General features: G+C 44.8%; 1 protein-coding gene across 2 annotated transcripts in view; it reads right to left on the bottom strand.

Moving 5' to 3' along the window:
• Nucleotides 1-368: 368 nt before the first annotated feature.
• The window catches only part of SLC25A15 (solute carrier family 25 member 15), a 27,647-nt gene continuing 8,463 nt past the window's right edge, over nucleotides 369-19,552 (bottom strand). Inside the window, exons 3-7 of one of the 2 annotated variants that reach the window (XM_081814864.1) lie at nucleotides 12,210-12,468; nucleotides 8,089-8,226; nucleotides 4,811-4,980; nucleotides 3,742-3,900; nucleotides 369-2,620 (exon numbers count right to left, since the gene is read on the bottom strand). In XM_081814864.1, coding sequence (XP_081670990.1) covers nucleotides 2,496-2,620; nucleotides 3,742-3,900; nucleotides 4,811-4,980; nucleotides 8,089-8,226; nucleotides 12,210-12,468 — 851 coding nt within the window. In that variant the 3' untranslated portion in view covers nucleotides 369-2,495. The remainder of the gene's footprint in view (nucleotides 2,621-3,741; nucleotides 3,901-4,810; nucleotides 4,981-8,088; nucleotides 8,227-12,209; nucleotides 12,469-19,552) is intronic. The other variant, XM_081814866.1, reaches the window with a different exon arrangement.

Below are 19,552 nucleotides of genomic sequence, written 5' to 3'. Positions count from 1 at the left end.
TCTGAATGATAGTGGTTTTATCAAATAGAACTGACTACCCTGGAACAGAATTACCCAAAATTTAATAGGAAGTTTAACTATTTTTAAAAATAGAATAGCATCCTGCCACATCAGTCTCATCACACGCATAACCAGGCAGAGAATAATGCTAGCGGGCCAACTTTCACAACTGCAGTGTATATAAAGAACACATATGTTTGTCAGTTAGAGTGAAATTATTTTACATCAGGAATATTGCCGACAAAACACAATCCTCATTGCAATAAAACCACCACCTTGAAATATTACTCTACATAACTCAAACATTCCTCACAAGAATGGCTCTCAGCATGTAAAGTACTTAAAACAACTCATCATATACTCAAATATTAGGTAAATAATTTAATGATGATAGAACAGAATTGCTTTAAACATGATTTCAAGTTACTGTTTTTGTCTGGAGTACAGAGCTGAAATGGTACCAACTGTGTCCAAATACCAAACCACGAATTAAGCAGATAGAATGAAAAAAAAAAATTCCCCTGATTTAGGTTTCATTCCTTACTCCTACTTTTACTTGCCTCGGACTGTTGCTATTGCAGACAGTTAAATCTTTAAAGGACAACGTGTGAGAAGGTCCACTGCCGACGGGCCTAACTCGACTGGGCTCACGGATTCTGAAGTAGTTCACTTCCTGCTGGAAGCCAGCCCCCATTTTCTCTTTTGCTTCAGTCCAGGCCTGTCCAGATGAAGCACCACTCAGTAGCTACTGACCATTTAAGAACGGAGAGAAAAGGTAGAAAACATGATTTTCTTTCAAAGAAAAAGCAGATGGCAGACCAGCCATTGCTCTGGAGTCCCTGAGGCACAACCCCGAGCACCCCCCTCCCCAAATGTCTGCAGCAGCCCCTGGGGGTCAGCAGCTCGCTTCCCTGACCCTCTTGCTTCTGGCGCATGGCTAGAGTTAGCAGAGAGGCTCTGCAGAGAACAAAAAGCTTCAGGAAACCGGAGGGTTCACGCAAGGCTTACAGTGTGCCAACAAGGACAGACACGCACACGGGACAGACATTAGCAGGGTCAGCCTGCTCGCTTCTAGCCTAACAGGCTGCTTAAGAACACCTGTTTCTGAGAGAGCCCGTGCTGGTCTTGGAGCAGCACGGAAGGAGGGGGCTTGCCTAAGAGGGGATAAGAAAGGACCCTCTTACACCAGGTGACCTGGGGTTTTATGGTGGTGGTTAGTGCATACATATGGCATAGCTTAATAAAATTACTTTGCTTGTTTCATCACTTTATAAAGTCTGCCCCTTTATACAATCATGAAAAGCCAGGGACTGCCAGTACCAAATGTAAAAGGCTCCAACACTGTAAGAAACATGGCAGTCATGGATCCCAAGATAAACTTAAAGGGTCAGCCCCGACATCACTCACTGTGGAGGACAAGCACTAGGTTCTGTCCAGTTCCAGCAGAGAGAGGACTGTGCCCACGAGCACTGTCCTTCAGGTACCAGACAGGGAACAAGGGCTTCTCTTGGCTTTGGCACTCTGCTCCCGGGAAGGGTTTCTGAACGGTGGAGGCAGTAAGTGAGTGGTCCAAAGTGGATCAACAGCCCATAGACGGTCCAAAGAAATACTCTGGAATCCTACCCGGGCCAGGACCCAGAGACAGAAGCAGCTAAGGGCTGTTGTCAGTCACGGGTCTTCACAAAGCACAGCAGCAGAGCCCCGCTCCCCTCAGCCTCTCCCTCAAGCTAAAGCCCAGCAGAGGGGGAGTTCTTTGGGAGAGAAGGGAAGCTGGCGCAGGTGAGGGGCGTGCTACTCCCACCGCACCTGACAGTGCATCAGGTGCAGAAGATGATCCCACCAAGGAAATGAATGGCACTATTTTAACAGTAGAACATCTTGGGAAAATCCAAGAGGCTTACTCCTAACTTAAATCGTTCACGTGGAAGCCACACCAGTATGCAGGTATGTTCTCCTCTACAAAATCTACATGGATATTTTAGTTTTCAAGCACCACAGAAAAACTTAACTTTAGCCACTTAGTGTAGTGCAGGTACTAAGATTTTAAAAGAGAGCCTACATCTAGAATAAGGAATCGTTCATAGCCAGCTTCATGAAACATGGTTACCTCTGAGGTTTTCTGGTGAGATCTGAGAATTCAACATGTGACCACCCAATCTGCATGGACACATACAGGTTTATGCCAAAGCCCCGACAAAACTATATTTAGCCTTTCAGACTGTGCGCAGGGCCGGCAGCTCACCCTTAATGTCCCACCAAGGACAAGAGCAGCAACTTCTCTACTTCAGTACAAATATGGGCAGAAATTTTAGGATATAAAACAGAGGCCCTTTCCACAAAGTTTAAGATTTAGGGTAGAATAAGGGAAGACCAAACAAAACAAAAAATTCCTACGAAACCAAAATAATTCCACATTGGTCTTGTACTCCACGAAACCCTGAGATGAACTGTAGTCGTCAAACGCCTAGACTTGGATCTCGGTTCACCAGGACACTTCAATAGGCTTCAAACTGGCTCATCATCAGCTTCCTGCTATATTCATAGGCCAAAAAGAGCGCCCCATTGGCAGGGAATGCTCGAATCATAGTAGGTTTCAGTCCAGAATATAAGGCCGTTATTCCTAGAAGACAAAAAGTGATCAAAGACTGAGACGCCCCTCCTCGGAGAGACCCCGTGAAGCCTCAGAGCACAGGGCTGGACACCTACAAATCCAGACAACGCACTGAACACCAACAAGTGCTGGGAGGACTTTTTCCAGGTTTCCCTGGATGAATGGGAACGAAAGAGACTAATGGAAACGAGGACAGGCATCAGGTCTTCCAGCAAAGCTGGGTGATGCTCAGGTACCACACACTAATCCCAGGCCCAGTTCACTCCTGGTAAGTGGACTGGGCAGAACAGAGGCCTCACCTGGGCAGACAGAAGCAACCCCAGGACCACAGAGGGTGGCAGCCTTGCAGGGTCACCTGGGAAGGCAAGGACCACGAGGCATCGGGCCAAAAGCAGAGTCAGAATCCTGTGTCTACTGCTGGCACTGCCCAAGGTGGTTATGAAGATCCAAGTGGACGAGCGAGGCCTAAGTACTTTGTGAAACTACGAAGTGTCACTCAACTTTGGGGTATGAACTAAACGGTTTCCACACCCTGCGACTGTGCTCGCTCTCAAAATCAAGCCTGAGAAGTTCACATCCCAAGATGGAAGATGTATAGTGGATGCTGGAAGGACAGGTCTTTACTCACCAGTGGCATGATCCTGGCGTTATACAAACATCACCTAGAAAATCTTTATCCTCCTGCATAACTCTCAAAATTCAGAGCCAATCACCTTCAGGAAGTCTTAGCATTAAGGACTTGCTGCACGTTCTTTTAAATCCCTTGGTGGCTCTGTTAGAGATCATTTTCTGATACTATCCATATTATATAAAACAAGTGGTGCTGACTTCAAAGCATTTGTCCCCTTAGGCAGTCTATATTTTTAAAGTTCCCTCCAGCCTATTTAGAACAAAGAATCCTGGCCCAGGAGTGAGGAACAACAACATCAAACGTTCTTGAGAATGGAAGGAAGCTAAAGAAGGGGTTTGGAAGCGGGAAACTGTGCTAGAAAAGGGACAGGAGACGGGGGGGGGGGGGTTTGGTGGGCAGGGAGAGAGCAACCACGCACACGTGATCAACCTCAACGAGGCTTACAGTGAAATGACCAGTCTGTACACAGCCACTCCGTTTCTGCAATGAGCAGACTCACCTTCATTTTTCACAATGCTTATGAAGGTTCCAATAAATCCTGCCTGTTTTCCAGACATAGAAAGAACTTGAATTCTGGATTTGACGCAATCCACTGGGTAAACAGCAAGCCAGAGGCAGATTCCACCAACTCCACCGCTTAACATCAGAGGGACAGGGCCTGGACAAGGACATGAGCAAACAGCGGTTTTTGTCTCAAGAACAGCATTTCCAGAAGTCAGTGTAGGAGAGGCTGCAGGTAGACGGGAATAAAAATGCTGATGCTTGGGGCACCTGGGTGGCTCAGTCAGTAAGGCGTCTGCCTTCAGCTCAGGTCATGACCTCAGGGATCAGGCCCGCTCCGGGGTCCCTGCTCACGGGCACAAGGACCCATGTGGCACTCTGGGTCTGCCCTCATCACGGTAGGACCGCATTGGTGCTGGTCACTGTGACGCTGTGGCTCACCTGGCCTGCCCTCCAGAGGGCTGACCCACACAGAACCAGCAGGCCCCCAGCAACATGGCAATGCCCCCCCGCCCCCCGCCATGGGGAAGGAGAACAGTGCCCAATGAAACACAGGTCACATTTTTTCCAACCCTCTCAGTCTGAAGTTTTTCATTATTTTAATGCCCCATAGCCCTGATTCTTCCTTTACCATGAAAACCAAAGTTGTCTTATTAAACACGATACTTAAGCCTGGGAGCTTGCCTAACCCCAGAATAAGTCCAAAACACTGAAGAGATGGGTTTGAGAAGAAAAAAGCAATCATTCATGCAAGCCAAACATGGACATGGCCGTGCCAAGCAGCTACACAGGACAAGCTAGAAAGAACGACAGTTTTCAGTGCTCTGGAAACACTCTCTCAAGATTTATTACCAAGTTTTAAGCTTATTGCAAAATGCTCTACAGGCGATTTACCCTGTTATTGGAGATTTCCCACAGGAAAGTAATTTCTGCATTCTCCCCTAAAATGTTATTCTAGTGAAGAAGTTTGGGATGCACTGCTTCAGCCCCATGGTGAGGACATGAGTGCACCCTGAGGAAGGTGCCAAGGTCCTTTCCAGCCTCCAGAAACCCCAGCGCACGCTTACCTAGTTCATCCTTCGATCTCCCTGAGGCAAAAAACGACCTGCTCAGTTCATAACCGCCAAAGAAGAAGAAATAGCCGGGCACCTCTCGGAGTAAGGTGCTGGAGAGGCCGTGGTAGAAGCCCAAGGGGCCGTCCTTCCTGAGGACGCTCTTCACCACGGACCAGACGGTGCTGCAAAGAGACAGGGAGCTGCGCTTAGGGCGGTGGGGGGGGGGAATGGGGGGGGGGGCGGTGAGGCCAGCGCTCCCGGCCTGGTGGCAGGCCCGGCTCAGCCCTGGGCAGGCAGGGAACAGCTGATTCTAGAAACTGAGCGACCCAAATTCTGAGAATAAGAGGCTTCTGCAGGGAAGAAATCTCAGAGAAGCACAGATACAATTATTTTAGGACAGCTGTTCTCACCTGAACGATCCGACAGCGATGACACATTATTAAGGTGCACATTCATACAGAGCTGCGTGTGCCTGCTGCGCCCCCGGCCAAGAGTTCAGCAGACCATGCCAGAACCCCGTCTCAAGTGGAACCATGTTCACATTTCCCAAGTGTGCCACTCAGCAAAGGAAGCCCTGGGAATACTCCTGGAAAAGGAGGTCCCTGGGCTTTTTGGAAAATCAGAAAGCCCTCCTCTGGCTGTGGACAAAACAATGAAGGACCTGGACCAGTGCCAACGTGGCAGAGCGGACTCCCAGAGCTGCTTTTCGCTAACTGCTCGGCTCACCACTGCAGGCAATGTCTGTTTTGTGGTACACATGAAACAGAAGGGAAAGAAGTAGGCGGCACCGAGCAACACCCCTGCCCGATGACAGTTCTCCCGAGGGCAGGGGGAGAAGGGGTCTTCAGGAATCTGCCCCACAGCTTCCCCCTGTATAAAGGATTCCATGAGCAGATCGGGACCCTCAGAAAATGTACAAATAAAATCCAACCCTCATCTGAGACAGAGAAAGAAAAGTCAGGGAAAGCCAGACAAGCTCTTGATTTTTATATTGCTTGCATCCTCTTGCCCTCAGTAAACAAATTCCTTTGTCAGTTCATTTGAAAAAAAAAAAAAAAAGCGCATTCATACATTCTAGATGTCATTATCCAAGATGTAAAAGAGCCAATACCCACTTCCTTCCAACAACGAATAAGAGAAATTACAAGAAGGAGCTGTCCAAGCTCAGCAAGAATAAAAAATGGCCTTGTATTTGCTCAGTCCTCTACCTCCCTCAATGCCTACCCTCCTCAATCTTTCTTTTGAACTGGTGTGTATTGAAGGAATCTGTTCACGTGCTTAGGGTTTGTTTTGTGTTAGTGCAGGGAATGAGCAAGGGAGTAGATGTTACTTGAAGGCAAGACAAAGGAAATTCTTAGAAATTCTACAGGGCAAGCACCGAGAATTTAGTTCTTAGAAAGTAGGTATGCAAGAATTTTTATTTCAGGGTGATCAGCGCCCTGTAGCAGCTGGAATGCAGGACACTTTCTGTGTAGACCCATCTTCCTGATGGTGTGCACCATGCAGGCTTTATCTGTCAGAAAAACAAACAGCACCAGAAACCACATACTTATTGTGGTTTAGAGAACCCCTTGCTCCTCACTTTGCTCTCAGCAGGTGACCTCACTTGGACTAGTGAAGAATCAAACTCCCAGGTAATCAAAAGCATTTCAGAAAGCTTCATCACGCATCACTCATTATCCAGGTCCTTCCTGCAACTCAGCTCCCATTCTATAATGGGAATGTAACACAGTAATCAACTTAACACGATTAGCCTACCTTCTGACCCAAGTCTTAACCCCAGGCTACCATATACCCCTGGGTGGGCACAGCCACACCTAAAAGATAGTCAACCAATATTTACTTTTGTGCAAGGTGTCCATTCGCTTAAGTTTTTGGAGCCAACAATTACTTTCTTTGAAAGTACCTTAGGAAACAAACTGAAGGTTGCTGGAGGGGAGGTGGGTAGGGGGATGGGGTAACTGGGTGATGGGCATTAAGGAGGGTGCTTGATGTAATGAGCACTGGGTGTTGTATTTAAGTGATGAATCACTAAATTCTACCCCTGGAACTAATAATACATTATATATTAACTAAATTGAATTTAAATTAAAAAATTTTTAAAAATACCTTAAACTACCTTTTTTCTTTTATTATGTTATGTTAATCACCATACATTACATCATCAGTTTTTGATGTAGTGTTCCATGATTCACTGTTTGTGTATAACACGTGCCCTTTTTAATACCCATCACCTACTTCTAAGGAACAGGAGAGCAACTTTGTGGGTGCTGTTCATGTTCTACCTCTTAATCTGGGCACTGGTTACAAAAGTGTTTAATGACTATTAGAACCCCCACTTACGATTTCTGTGTGTACATTGTATTTCAATAAAAAGTTTTAAAGACTTATGCTTTTGGACCTCTAGGCTATAAATAATAGATTCAAACTGGTTGTAATGAATCTCAAGGGTGCAGGATACAGAGCTGTATTAGAGACCCCATCCTCACCGGGACGAGACTAATTCTGTAAATGGTCAATTTATCTGATTTTTCCCATCAGATTTACAGACTTTGAGTTAACCACAGTGACAAAGAGCTTTAGTCGGCCAGATGTTAAGATAAATAAGCAAGTATTGAGAGTAATAAAGACAATAAATTGCTTCACAATCCAAATAAATCATACTGCATATGACACACTCTCATGTAACTAGGATCTGTTTTCAAGGCTGAGGGGGAGAGTGTTTTGATGGTTACAGAGTAGCTCACGAGGGCTCTGAGGAGTTTTCTCAGAACCTGGGCCCTCTGTGGGGACATGTGAAGGATCGGGGAGGGAGGTAAGGAAGTGACCCTGGGATCTGGGCTGATCAGCCCACGTGAAACCTGGGAACGGGCATCAAATATTCATCTTGGAACCCAAGTTGGCACTTATGAAGGCCCAGCTCTCAGACGCGGCTCCAAAGCTGTCTGCTATGTGCCTCCAACACAGCTGGGGACCATGCCTCACATATTCAACGAGCCAAGAGTGATAGGAGGCTCCCCCCCGGCCCCCCGCCCCCCGCCTCCGCTTCCCAGGTATTGAATATCCGCATACAGTGTTCTGTTGTGGGAGCGGGGGTGGATCCAACCATCAGAAAGTTCATGCAGAAAGCTGTCCTCTGCCTGGTAGGGGAAAGAGTTCTAAAAACACAGTATTTTGGAGTAGATAAATCTCCTTCTCTGCCACGTAGTTTTAAGTATAATATAAAATTGACAAATACTCAGTGCACCAAGGCAACAGAGCCCCAACGTTTGTGCCCAAGCAGTGCTTACTTCTGGCTTCTGGCTATCTTTCCTGATGACTCCATCTCATACATGGTCTGCAGCCGGCACTTGACAAGCTCGGTGGGGCAGAGCACCAGGGCAGCAAAGGCAGAGGCGAAGGAACCCGCGGCCGCGTTCTGCAGGTCACTGGAAGGGAACCAGCACAGGAGGCCGGTTACACATTCATTCACTCACCACGCAAAGCACTCGGCTGGTAAGGGAGAGCAAGGATCAAAGGAGAGGAACACTTTTCTGAGTGCCCACTGGGAACGTGCACACACTGTTTCATCTAAGGATCCCAAAGCTCTGTGAGGCCAACACCAACACCCCATTTTTCATGTGGAAAAACAATACATAGAATACATAATGCACCCAAAGTCATACCACTACTATGTGGTAATGTTAGGATTCAAACCCGGGTCTGCCTGACAGCAAAATCCATGCCCCTTTTATTAGTCAGAGTGCTATGCACAGAATGTATCCCCCATCCCTAAAGCTCTATGCTGAAGCCTTAGGCACCCCCCCAAAAAATGATGGTATTTGGAGGGGACCTGTGGGAAGTAATTAGGTTTAGATGAGGTCGTGAGGGTAGAACTCCCCCATGATGGGATTACTGTCTTAAGAGACCACCGATCTCTCTCCACCCTTTGAGGACACAGCAAGGAGATGTCCCTATGTAAACCAGCAAATGGGCCCTCACCAGACACCAACAACCAGCACCATGATCTCAGACTTTCCAGTTTCCCAAACTGTGAGAAACAAACGTTAGGCCACCCAGCTGACAGTATTTTGTTAGAGCAGCCCGAACTAAGACATAGGGATATACAAAACAAAACAAAACAAAGAGAGATGGAGGAAAAAATTACCCAAATTCCCACCACCCCAAAGACACAAATCGTCAATACTTGAGTGTATCTGTCACTAAGCTTCATAAAACAAGGTTCTGGAGCCATCCGTGAGTGCCCAAAATCCAACCTGGAGCAACCACATGTATAACATAACTGTTGTTGTAGATGAAAGCCCCAGATAAATTTTTAACCAAAAAGCTGCTCATTGCAGAAAGAACGCCCAGCTCTGCTGACGAACCTCCTGACCTCAGCCACAGAGGGCACCAGGAGTGCGCGATGCTGGGGGGGTGGTGAAGGCAGTGCCCGTCCGCAAGCTCGATGGCTGGAGGTAAAATGGCTACGTCGGAAATCTAAATGGAGGAACAAATGCACATAAACACAAAAACCTGAAGTATTCATCTCACCTCAGAAGGGTCTGGTACCACCAGCCACCAGCAGGGCTGTGAAAGTGAGGGCCCATCAGAGTTCAAAAATACAGAGGAAAGTCTGAGAAATCAGTTGTCAGGAATTCTCTGAGTGTTCACGAGGGTCGGAAAATAAGATCCCTTCCAACCCAGACAGTGTTCTGTCACAGGAGCTTGGCGGGCACCTGGGGTCGGGCAGGAAGGACCCAGCTGCTCACAGGATGACTGGCTCCCTGACTCTCCCCCGTTCAATGCCAGCAGCCCACCGTCACCTAACCACCGGGCCGCCACAGCCCCATGAGGTAACCCCCTCACCTGGCTGCCCTGGGGAGTGGGATCCCCTCACAGGTTTTCCCCAAACCGTGAGCAAAAGCCTCACAGACCTGGCATATTCAGCTGTCACAGAGTTCCATTAAACAGTCACACAAACTGAGGTCAGACAGGAGCATAAAATCAGGGGCCATCTCCAATCTAAGCCCCAACCTTCTATTCCCTGGTGACCTGGTCTCGGTGCCACCGGACAGACGCAGGCGGGGGCCCAGGCCTCCTTGGCCTGCTACACTCAGGTCCCAGAAGAGTTGGCTGGGAGCGAGGCTTTCTTCCAGGGGGAAGACCCTGCTTGCAGTCTGGACTTGCTTTTCATCTTAGAGAATCAGGTATCAGACCGTTACCTGGCGAGAGCCAGACATACGACTGTACTTGCACTTGGCTTCTAGTGTATGGAAACTGTCCAACACGGTTCACACCTACCTAGCGGTTTGTCAAAACCAAAGCTTAAAGCGGTTTCTGCGGTCTTTTGGCCAGCCTGCAGATCTGTACTCTGTCTCCCTCAGGGACTCTCCATCAACTCGCTGACCAGCAACAGTTAGGGTCCGTAACCAGAGTTGCCAACTTTGCTGGAACAAAGGTGACATCACTCCATGTGGACATCTATTCAACCTAAGATGCAGTAACGAGTCGGCCGCCTGAATGAATACAAGCATGTTGTTCTGGTGCAACAAAGCCAAATCAGACTTGCAGTGGACTTTGGCTCTCTCATAAATAATCCCCTCTACCAGGGCACTCGATGAGGTGTGGGGGGCCCCAGGCTACACCTGCAGTAGAGGTGTTTGGACCTGGGACTGAAACGCAGGAGGCATAGGATAGGATTTGAAGAATCGACTGCTTGTCACCCATTCAACAAACATGTACCTGAACACTCCTGCTGTGTTAAGACCTCATGTGGCCAAAGGTCAAAGAAGAACCCTACTCGGGGTGGTGTTCAAACCAAGGACAGGCAAATATTTACGGTATTATTGCTGAAATTCCTGGCAGGTTCTTCCAAGCACTGCTTTCCTTTCATTGCCTCTACTTACCACGCTTTCCTCTAGACCCAACCCCACCACATAGTCCAGAGCCCTGACTCTGGTCTTACAGAAAGAGTACTGGACGGGGACTCGGAAGACATGGCTGTGGGTCCTACTCTCGGCTGTGAACTCAAATAACAGGATCCTAAGCCAGTATCTGCAGGTCCGAGTCCCCCTCTCTAAAACAGAGAACAGCACAGGCTTTGCTGTTCTCCCAGGACCATGATGAGGGCTAAACAAAACAGGAAAGCCATGGGTGTCCCAGCTCTGTAAACTCTAAGGTAGCATTTCCTTGCCAGGAAATCAGCAAACACTGCTCCGCTGGATGAAGATGCAGCCCCCTGCCACCTCATCAAGACCGAAAACGAGGAAGGTGCGGGGAGGCCACATGAAACAGGATGGCTTCTTGGCTGCAGGACTTCCTCCAGGACCTCACGTGGCTGCTTGCTGTCTCTGTCTTCTCCACGAGGCATCCTCCTCTAGGAATGCTGCCGGGGACCTAAACCTCTGGTCTCCTCCCAAAGTCTCCCCCCCCGGGGGGAGAGCGACAGTCGCTACAGTGTTCTGTCAGTCTCTATCATGAGATCCCACATTCTCCTAGTTTGTCTCCTGCTTATTTACTTCCTCCTCTTCTTTGTGACCCTTCTGGGCTGGAAGGTCCTAGAATCAGTGCGCAGCTCTCTACAGATGCTATCTCCCTGGGTGACTTCATCCAGTCCCAAGCCTCTAAAAAATAAGTTCCATCCATGAAGACAAAACTCTTGCCTATAAAAGGGCACATCTTTGAGACTGCTAGGTACCTCCAGAGAACATTTCTGTACAAAAGGGGCCTACTTTAGTCAGATGGTTCCTGAGTTACAATAGGGATTCCAATTCCAAACGACCCATATGGCTATCTGCCCTTTGCAACCATGAAGCTGATACAATTTTAAATGATTTAAAATAAATCAATGTTGAAAAAAGGAAGGGCTACACATCCCAGTGGTTCCCGAATTCTTTATAGTCTCTGTGTAAATAAACATCCAAGGGATGACCAAGCACAAGCCAAAGTCTAATGTTTGGGCAGACTTGACCAATGAGTAGGTTCATCTCCATCTTCACAGATGCTTCCAACTCTTCCTAAAATTCTAAGTTTCTCTCAAACCTATCTGGCTCAGGCAGCTTCTTCCGATCCTCTGCATTTTGCTGATGAAGTGGAACCCGAAACTCGGCTCACGAGTTGCATCTACGGCTCCAGTCCAGCCCTTGTGCCCACAGGAGAAGTAATATCTGAGAAGCATCTTCCTGGAGAATACCAACACGTAAGGGTGGCTCATTCTCCATGGTGCATTACAGGCAATCCTTCTGCAGAATACCTGTTTGCCAAGTTTTATATGATGACGGTATACAACTTCACGATCAGACAGAAAGTGGTTATTTTAAAAAAGGAAAACATTCTTCCCATAAAGGGGGAGAATATCATAAAAATCTTGACTATGCAACAGTGTTGTCTTTTTAAACAAATGGAAAAAGCGTTAGTGCCCACCACTCACCTCAGCCTGGCCTGCTTTTCCAGTCCAACCACTTTCCGCACCACCTGTTGGCAGAAGCCGTAGCACATGAAGAGGACAGAGTTCTCGGCGATGTTGGCGATCAGTGCTGGGCTGGTCCCCTTGTAGAAGCCGCGGAAGCCCACCTGGGAGTAGGTCTTCAGGCAGCAGTCGGTGAGGCCCCGGTATAGGTCGGGGAATGTCTGCATCTTCACTTTCAAGGTGTCAAAGGGCTGCCCGGTCAGTACACACGCTGTGCCCCCTAAAACCAGGACAGAAGTCTTCTCCAGCACCAGTGTACTGTTTGAGAACGCAGCATCAAACACCCGCGGAAATGAGAGATAAGCAGCCTCCCCAAGGGCTTGCTTCTGTTGCAGTTCACTTCAACCTCTCTCCCTCCCAAACCTTCAAGCCCAGTCCGATCAACAACAGAGGGTCTCCAGCATGCCCGGCACCCAGCTCCGGCCCTGAAGGAGCCCGCCCTCGGTGGGAGAGACAAACATGTGGTCAACAGTCAAAACCACAGGACGCAAAGGTGTGGCGTGTGTTCTGGGGTGTTGGCAATGGGGTCAGATGGACCCGGGCTTGAAGCCTGGCTCTGCTGTGAGATTCTGGACAAGCGATACTAACTTTGGAGCCTCGGTTCCTCATCTGGTTAGCATGAGGATTAAATAAAAATGGATGAGAAGGCTTAAGATAACAGCTGCTGCATGAATTGGCTCATGAAGAGCAGGTACTCTGAGTTCGTGCAGCCATATCAAAAGGAGGGGGAGAAGTCTGGCAGGAGTGAATCCCTCCTCTCTGCCTAATACCCAGCAGTACAGATGACTATCAGAAAAAAAGGGAAAGAGACAACAGATAAACATGACAAAGAGCCTGGCTAATCCCTAAAGAGCCAAAATTTGACCCTTTGGAAAATCTTCATTGGGACTCTACCAATTAATGATTTGTATTTGAATAGAGAAGGCACTGAAACGTACCTTTGCTTAGCATCAATCATGTATTTTTATGCTTTTATATTGTCAAGAGTTTACAAAACAGCAAAATCTGAACTCCTGTAGATGACCCATAAAAAATCTGAACATAAGGAAAAGAATGAACTGTAACCACCCTGTCATATCCCCAGACCCTGGACTGCGTCAGCATTTGGGAAATGCCACTGGTTAACGCATCCACCTTTCCTGGGCCTCAGAGATCACTGTATCTCAGACGTCCCCTGCCTGTGTCAGGAAATCTAACCATTGGATTAGGTTTTTAAAGATTCATCAAAATTGAAGAGAAGGCTGGGGCCCCTGGGTGGCTCAGTCGGTCAAGCGTCAGACTCTTGATTTGGGCTCAGGTCATGATCGCCAGGTCGTGAGATTGAACCCAGTGTCGGGCTCTGCGTGCAGCATGGAGTCTGCTTGTCCTTCACCCCCTGGTCCTGCCCCGCTCACACCCTCTCTCTCTCGCTCAAATAAAATCTTTAAAAAAAAAAAAAAAGGTGAAGGCTTACATAAATATTTAAGAAATGCGATTTCATAACTTTGACATTACACAGTTATTCTGACTAAATCGTGCAGAGTAGCGACAGAAGAGGGGCTGTTTTGAGTAACTCCCACGTAATTACTGGCAGATTAACAGACATTTTCAAGGAGTCTGAAAACTGAGTTCTTCTTTTAAGCAATCACAAGTATATTTGGGATCCTATCCCTACTTTCTTCTAGGAGAGTTCATTTCTTCTAGGAAAGTAATGATACATTTCCACTTTGTCTTGCCAAATTATCCCCAGTTCTGAATTAGTGGAATATAATTCAATAAGATGTTACTACATTATAGTTATTCTCTCTCAGGCACTTATAGGAATAAAATAGGACCCTCATTATATAAAAATAATCATTCCAAAAGAAGAGGTGAATGTCAACATTTTTAAAGAGAGTACATAATTTAGGTAACCTAGATGCAGATAAACTGAATAAAGCATTTCATTCAGAGCATTACAATTTTAACTGGAACTTTTCCATATTTTAACCCAATCATCTTGAGTAGTTCAGATATCACCGGTTGTTAATATATGCCTTTGTTGCATAGCTGTAACAGTTACATTTCCAACAGAGAGAAGGTAGGAGGCTAGTGCATTTTCAAATGCTAACTACAATTCTCTCCTTTCATCTATGGAGGTAACTGACTCCCATGTAATTTATCATAAACGATACTGTCCAGGCCCCCCTTAAGTGGGTGATGACGATTCTGAACACCAGCACCAGCCACTGAGACCTAGCAGGTCCTCAGACACACATCAAGTATCCATGAAGCTATGAATAACTATAAATTTCTCCACTTGCTTAGAGCACAGACCTCTGATCATCTCATTCTCCTTGAGCGAAAAATGGAAATCGTTCTGCAGTCTTTCATAGGTGTCCCAAAAGGCCCTGCACTTTATTCTTCAGGAAAGGGGCTCAGACCATGATGCACTCTACATTTTACCAAGGCCAGTGTTGTGCGTTTTCTATGCTCAAAATAGTTATGTCAGAAAATGACAAGGTGTTAAGGAAATCTATCAGGGCAGGGATAGTGTCAGTGGTGAAAATGGGGAGGGCAGAGCTAACGACCAAGCAGCAGACCCTTCACCAGAAAGTCCAGGATCACCTTGTCCACCCATGCAAAATGGAGAACCTCAAACCCGATGGAGGCACTCAATAAATGTTCTGTTTAACAGCACAGGGAGGCATATCATTTTCAAAATATTCCAATCAAAAAAGGCCCTTGATGGACTAAATGCGCCAATCAAAAGATAAAGGGGTGGGGCGGGGTGCCTGGCCGGCTCAGTCAGTAGAAAATACAACCCTTGATCTACAGGTCATGAGTTCGAGCCTCACATGGGGCATGGCATTTAAAAAGAAAAGAAAAAAAAGGGGAAAAAAAGAAGAGAAAGAAAAGGAAAAAGAAAAAAAAAAAAAAAGACACAATGACTGAATGGATTAAAAAAAAAAAAAAGCAAAACCTATCTATATGCTGCCCACAAGAGATTCACTTCAGATCTAAACACACATGCACTGAAAGCGAAGGGCTGGAGAAACATTTAACATGCAAAGGAAAAAAAAAAAGCTGTGGTGGCAATACTTACATAAAATAGACCATAAAATAAACACTTTAGCAAGAGACAAAGAAGGGCACTACATAATGATAAAGGGATCAATCCAAGCAGAAAACAAGAGGATATTATAAATATCTATGCACCAACATAGGAGCACCTAAATACATAAAGCAATTAATAGACACAAAGGGAAAAATTGACAGTAATACAGTAATAGTAGGGGACTTTAATACCCCACATACATCAACAGATCACCCAGACAGAAAATTAACAAGGAAACAGTGGATTTGAACAACACATTAGACCAGATGAACATAACAGATACATATAGAACATTCCATCCAAAAACAGATTACATGTTCATGTCAAATGCACATGGAACATTCTCCACAATATACTATATGTTAGGCCACAAAAAAAATCTCAATTAATATAAGAAGACTGAAATCATATGAAGCATCTTTTTGACAACAGTATGAAACAAGAAATCAATCACAAAAAAAAACCCATAAAGAACATAAATACATGGAAGTTAAATAACATGCTACTAAACACTAAATGGGTCAACCAAGAAATCAAAGGGGAAATCAAAAAATTCATGGAGACAAATGAAAACAAAAACACAATGCCCCAAAATCTTAGAACTACTTTTGCTAGATCTCCAAGAGGAAAATTTATAGCAGTATAGGCCTAACTTAAGAAACAAGAAAAATCTCAAACCACTTAACCTTATACCAAATAGAGCTATAAAAAAAAACAAAGCCCAAAGGTAGAAGGAAATAAAGATCAAAGCAGACATATGAAAGACAAAAAACCATAAAAGATAAAAAAAGAAAAAGCCGACATCACAAAAATACAAAGGATTCTAAGATTATGAAAAATTACATCACAACAAATTAGACAACCTCCAAGGAATGGATAAATGCCTAGAAACATCTAGAATCACAAATAGAAAATTTGAACAGAGGGGCACCTGGGTGACTCAGGTCATGATCCCAAGGTCTTAGGATCGAGCCCCTCAGCGGGGAGCCTGCTTCTCCCTCTCCCTCTGCCTGCTGATAGCCCTGCTTGTGCTAAGTAAATAAATAAAATCTTATAAAAAAAAAAAAAGAAAAAGTTTGAACAGACCAATTACTAGTAATGACATTGAATCAGTAATTAAAAAAAAACAACTCCCAACAAACAAAATTCCAGGACCAGAGGGATCCAAAGGTGAATTCTATCAAACACAAAGAAGAGTTAATACCTATCCTTCTCAAAATATTCCAAAAAATAGAAAAGGAAAACTTCCAAATTCATTCTAGGAGGCCAGCACTACCTGACATCAAAAGCAGACAAAGACAGTACAAAAAAGAAAACAACAAGCTAATGCCTCTGACGAACATAGATGCAAAAATCCCCCTCAACAAAATATTAGCTAACCGCATTCAACAATACAGAAAAAATAATCCTTCAGCAAGATCAAGTAGGCTTTATTCCAGGGATGCAAGGGTGGTTTCAATATTCTGAAATCAATCAATGGGATGCACCATACATATTAGCAAGAGGATAAAAACCATATGATCATCTCAATAAATGCAGAGAAGCATTTGACAAAACACAACATCCATTCACAAAAAAAACTCTCAACAAAGTAGATTTAGAGAGAACATACCTCAACATAATAAAGGTCATCTATGAAAAACCCAGAGCTAACATCATCTTCAATGGTGAAAAGCTGACTGCTTTTCCTCTATGATCAGGAACAAGACAGAGACGTCCACACTCAGCGCTTAGTTAACATAGTAATAGAAGTCCTAGCCACAGCAATCAGATGAGAAATAAAAGGCATTCAAATTGGTAAGGAAGAAGATATGCGGTCACTAACTGCACAGGACATGATAGTACATATAGAAAACCTTAGGGGCACCTGGGTAGCTCAGTCAGTTAAGCGTCCAACTCTTGATCTCATCTCAGGTCTTGATCTCAGGGTCATGAGTTCAAGCACTGCATTATGCTCCACAGTGGGAGTGGAGGCTACTTAAAGAAAACCTTAAAGACTTCACCAAAAAAAATATTAAAACTGATAAATGAAGTAAATTTGTAGGATACAAAATATACAGAAATCTGTTGCATTTCTTATACACTAATAACAAAGTAGCAGAAAGAGAAATTAAGAAAACAATCCCACTTATAATTGCACCAAAAAGAATAAAATACTTAGGAATAAACTTAACCAAGGAGGTAAAAGACTTGTACTCTGAAAACTATACAGCAATGAGGAAGAAACTGAAGACAACACAAATGGAAAAATGTACTATGCTCGTGGATTGGAAGAACAAACATTGTTAAAATGTCCATGTACCCAAAGCAAATCAACAGATTCAATGCAATCCCTACCAAAATGCCACCAGCATTTTTCACAGAACCAGAATAATCCTAAAATTTGTATGGAACCACAAACGTCCCTGAGTAATCTTGAGAAAGAACAACAAAGCTGGAGGTATTACACTCCCAGATTTATAGATATACTACAAAGCCCTTTGCATGTGTGTGTGTCCTCAGGCCGGATCCCTTGTCTAGGCACTGAGACACTGCTGTGCAGAAGACGAAATCCTGCTCTGCAGAGAACTTCCTTCCAGGTGAATCACCCTCACTGGATTATTTATGTGTGTGTGTGTGTATTTTTTTTTTTTTTTTTTTAAGATTTTTTAGTTTGGGAGAGTCTAGCAGACCTGCAAAAACAAAAATTCCTCAGGAAAATAAAACACTCCCGTTTTGAATACATATCCACAATGTCTTGTGTACAGTCAAAAACTGCTAGACTTGGCATGCCTGGCTGGCTGTCAGAAGAGCATGCAACTCTTGACCTCAGGGTTGCGAGTTCAAGCCCCACATTGGGTGTAAAGATTACTTAAAAATAAAATCTTTAATAAGAAAAAAATTACTAGACTTTTGCAAAGAAATAAGAAAATATCACCATAGGGAAAGAATTCAGTTGCTGGAAACTGACCAGAAGATGGCTCAGGTATTATATTTAAAAGGCAAAGACATGTCAATAGTTACCGTGATGAAGCTAGGCTTGATGGAAAATCTGGACTTAGTGGTTAAAGAGATAAGGAAATTTCTTAAAAATGACTTGAAGGAGGGGCGCCTGAGTGGCTCAGTCAGTTAACCATCTGTCTTCAGCTCAGGTCATGATCTCAGGGTCCTGGGATAGAGCCCCGAGTAGGGCTCCCTGCTCAGTGGGGCTTCTCCTTCTCCCTCTCCCTCCACCCCTCTTGCCTCTCCGCTGCTGTTTGTACTCACTTGTGCTCATTCTCTCTCTCAAGTAAATAATCTAAAATCTTTAAAAAAAAAAAAATGACCTGAAGCAAATTTTAGAAGTAATGAAAAATCCAAAGAACTCCAGTAGGAGTGGCAATAAATAAAAGATTTAGTCACACAAAAAATAGGATTAAGGAAACAGAAGCAGCACACTCTAAAATAGTTGAGGATATTGAAAATTTGACTTTTAAAAGAAAAGAAATAACTAGCAAATTAGATGAAGCTAAAGGGTACAATACAAACCAAAGTAAGGAATTGTCCCATGATGAATCACCAAATCACAAAGTCATGGGAAGTGTGGAGGAAGCCATAAGCAATACAACTGATGGATGCAGAGATGCAGCATCCTATAGAAGTAACAGGAGAGAACAGAGAGATTGCAGAGGATGAACTGGTCAAAGAAAGAAGAGAGGAAAAAATCCCCCTGAATTTAAAGAATAAAGCGAGCATTCTACAAACCTCCAGAGAGGATGAAGGAGCAATACTCGGGTTGGCAGCAGACTTTTCATCAGCAACACTGAACATTAGTAAGCCATGGAATAATGTCTTTAACATTCTAAGGGAAAATGATTTTGAACCTAAATTTCTATACCAAGTTAAATTAGCATTTAAGCATTAAGCATGAAGGACCTTTTCAAATATGCAAAACCTCGTCAAATTTAGCAGCCAGAAATCATTTATGAAAGAATTACTGAAAGATACACTCCCACAAAATGAAAAAAGAAAGGAGGAAGATATAAATTCGAGAAAAAGTAGATAAAACTAGTAGATTCAAAGCATGGAACTGGGGAGGAAACCGGTGATGGTTTGAGCTATTTGTTAAAGAGGTAAAGGCTGTTGAGCCAGAGAAGGTGAAGAACTTAAGAGACTCAGGAGGAAGAATCTTCAGAGTGGAAGGAAAAACAAACCCTCAAGAGGAAAAGGCCTCAGAGCTAGAAGAGGGAGGAGAGGCTTGCAAGGGGGC

The sequence above is a fragment of the Leptonychotes weddellii genome, chromosome 3 (genome assembly GCF_054177405.1).
Source record: "Leptonychotes weddellii isolate Sample4059 chromosome 3, ASM5417740v2, whole genome shotgun sequence".
In the NCBI taxonomy this organism is placed as follows: Eukaryota; Metazoa; Chordata; class Mammalia; order Carnivora; family Phocidae; genus Leptonychotes; species Leptonychotes weddellii.
The sequence above is the reverse complement of the archived record's forward strand: the minus strand, read 5'-3'. Positions and strand labels throughout refer to the sequence as shown.